Below are 2,284 nucleotides of genomic sequence, written 5' to 3'. Positions count from 1 at the left end.
AACATGACATTTGGGAGGTGATCAAAAGACTTAAAATGAATTGGATTTTTTTTTTTCAGGGTTTGAAAGACAGGGTTTAAAGATTTTCTGCGACCCCAGCGCTGGGATGTTAAGAAAAAAACAAAAAAAACTTTTATTACATTCTCACGAGAATGGTTTAAAAATGGTGGTTCATGAGCCCCTTTTATTCTGTCACTGGCCCCTCCCTTCTTCCCGAGTTATAATGTGTGTGCCAAGACAAGGCAGCATAATCTAGCCAATCAGAACACAGTGTAGCCAATGGGGGAGAGGGTGCAACACCGAGACAGCCCTCTAAACTCCTCCCCTCCCCCCACTCCCCAGTGTTACAATCTATAGGAAGGGAATGGCTAGTCAATCAAAGCAGAATCCCTGCCCTTCCCCTTCTAATTTTCTCAGGGGAACTTCCTTTGGGAAGCTCTTTGAAAAGCCCTATATTTCGCTTTGCAGACGCAGCCACCGGGAGTCCTCATCTTGGTTCCGCCTGCCGGACGCCGATCCCCGCCACCTCTGCCTCCGCCGTCGCCTCCAGCCCAGGCATCTGTGGCCATGGCCAATCCCAGCGTGTACTTCGACATTGCCGTCGATAACGAGCCCCTGGGCCGGGTTACTTTCGAGCTCTTTGCAGACAAGGTTCCAAAGACAGCAGAAAACTTTCGTGCTCTGAGCACTGGAGAGAAGGGATTTGGTTACAAGGGATCCTGCTTTCATAGAATCATTCCTGGGTTCATGTGCCAGGGTGGTGACTTCACACGCCACAATTGCACTGGTGGCAAGTCCATCTATGGGGAGAAATTTGCTGATGAGAACTTCATCCTGAAGCACACTGGTCCTGGCATCTTGTCCATGGCAAATGCTGGGCCTAACACAAATGGCTCCCAGTTTTTCATCTGTACTGCTAAGACTGATTGGTTGGATGGCAAGCATGTTGTCTTTGGCCAAGTGAAAGAAGGCATGAATATTGTGGAAGCCACGGAGCGTTTCGGTTCTCGGGATGGCAAGACCAGCAAGAAGATCACCATTGCTGACTGTGGACAACTCTCATAAGTTTTTTTGTTTTGTTTTTTGTCTTAACCATCAAACCATTCCTCTGTAGCTGGAGAGAGCACCCCTGAACCCCGTCTACTCTTATACCTTATAATCCTTGTGCTCTCACTTGCTGCAATTTTCTTTGGATTTCATTTCCTTTTTCCTTCCACAAGTTGGCTAAACAGAGTTAAGTTTATGATTATGAAATAAAAACTAAACTACAAAAAAAAAAAAAGCCCTATATTTAAATTAACCACCACCTATGGACATCAGCCCTTGAGTATCTCTTTGAATCTGAATTCACTTCTCAGACACTTAAGTCACCTGAGATTGTTCCCCAGATAGTTTCAATTAACTTTTTTTTTTTGGGGGGGGGGGAGAAGCACATTTGCCACAATGGACAATGAGGGTTAAGCGACTTGACCAGGGTCACACAGCTAGTAAGTGTCAAGTGTCAGGTCCTCCTGAATCCAGAACCAGCTGGTGCTTTATCCACTGAGCCACCTAGCTGCCCAATGAATAGGATTTAATTAAGGAAGGGCAGTGCAAAGTCACCATTCTCACTCTCTCCTCCAGAGTCATCTGAGTCCAGTGGCAAGATACTTATCAGGACAATGGGAGATGGCCCATGATCTCTGACACATACAACTTGTGTCACCTTGGTTAATGTTAGCTTCTCTAAGATTGCAAGTTACAGAAAAGGTTACCACCTGCAGTTGTAGAGAAAGTCTATTTACCTGAAATTTTCTTAAGCCAATAAAAGCCCAGCTATAGTCACTGTATGAAATGATTATGGATTTGAGTCAGATTAAACTCTGAGGATGAGGTCTGGAAGATAGCCAGCACTGCCCCAATATAGTTAGTTTAAAAGTTTATTGCTTGTCAAATTCTCACTGTCTCCTTTGAGTTCTATTGCCAATTAACAGTATTTTTACTTCTGCTCAGTCTCCCCACTTGTTAGCTACATATTAGTTTTGTCTGTAATCCATCATGTGTCAGAACCCCAGTCCCTGTTGAGTGGGTCAGGGAGTTTGCCCACCAATTCAATACTTGGGACTCAAGAAGAAAGGACAGGGTTCAGCACAGGATGCAGCAATTAAGTTGAGACCAGATGTTAAGTGACATGTCTCTTTTTCTCAGAGCAGAATCCCCTTGGCCCTGGGGTCCCAACAATGGATTATTCTTTTCTTCCCAACATAGCCGAAGATAAATTTTAACCCTGTCATCCTTCTAGAAT

At 44.7% G+C, this 2,284-nt stretch overlaps 1 protein-coding gene across 1 annotated transcript; it reads left to right on the top strand.

Moving 5' to 3' along the window:
• Window positions 1–479: 479 nt before the first annotated feature.
• Window positions 480–1,282, top strand: LOC122726414 (peptidyl-prolyl cis-trans isomerase A-like). The gene has a single exon (XM_043964104.1). It carries the CDS (start codon window positions 568–570, stop codon window positions 1,063–1,065), a length of 498 nt encoding a protein of 165 aa, XP_043820039.1. The 5' UTR covers window positions 480–567; the 3' UTR covers window positions 1,066–1,282.
• Window positions 1,283–2,284: the final 1,002 nt, after the last annotated feature.

The sequence above is a fragment of the Dromiciops gliroides genome, chromosome 4 (genome assembly GCF_019393635.1).
Source record: "Dromiciops gliroides isolate mDroGli1 chromosome 4, mDroGli1.pri, whole genome shotgun sequence".
NCBI classification, from domain to species: domain Eukaryota; kingdom Metazoa; phylum Chordata; class Mammalia; order Microbiotheria; family Microbiotheriidae; genus Dromiciops; species Dromiciops gliroides.
This window is presented reverse-complemented; position numbering and strand designations above follow the sequence as displayed.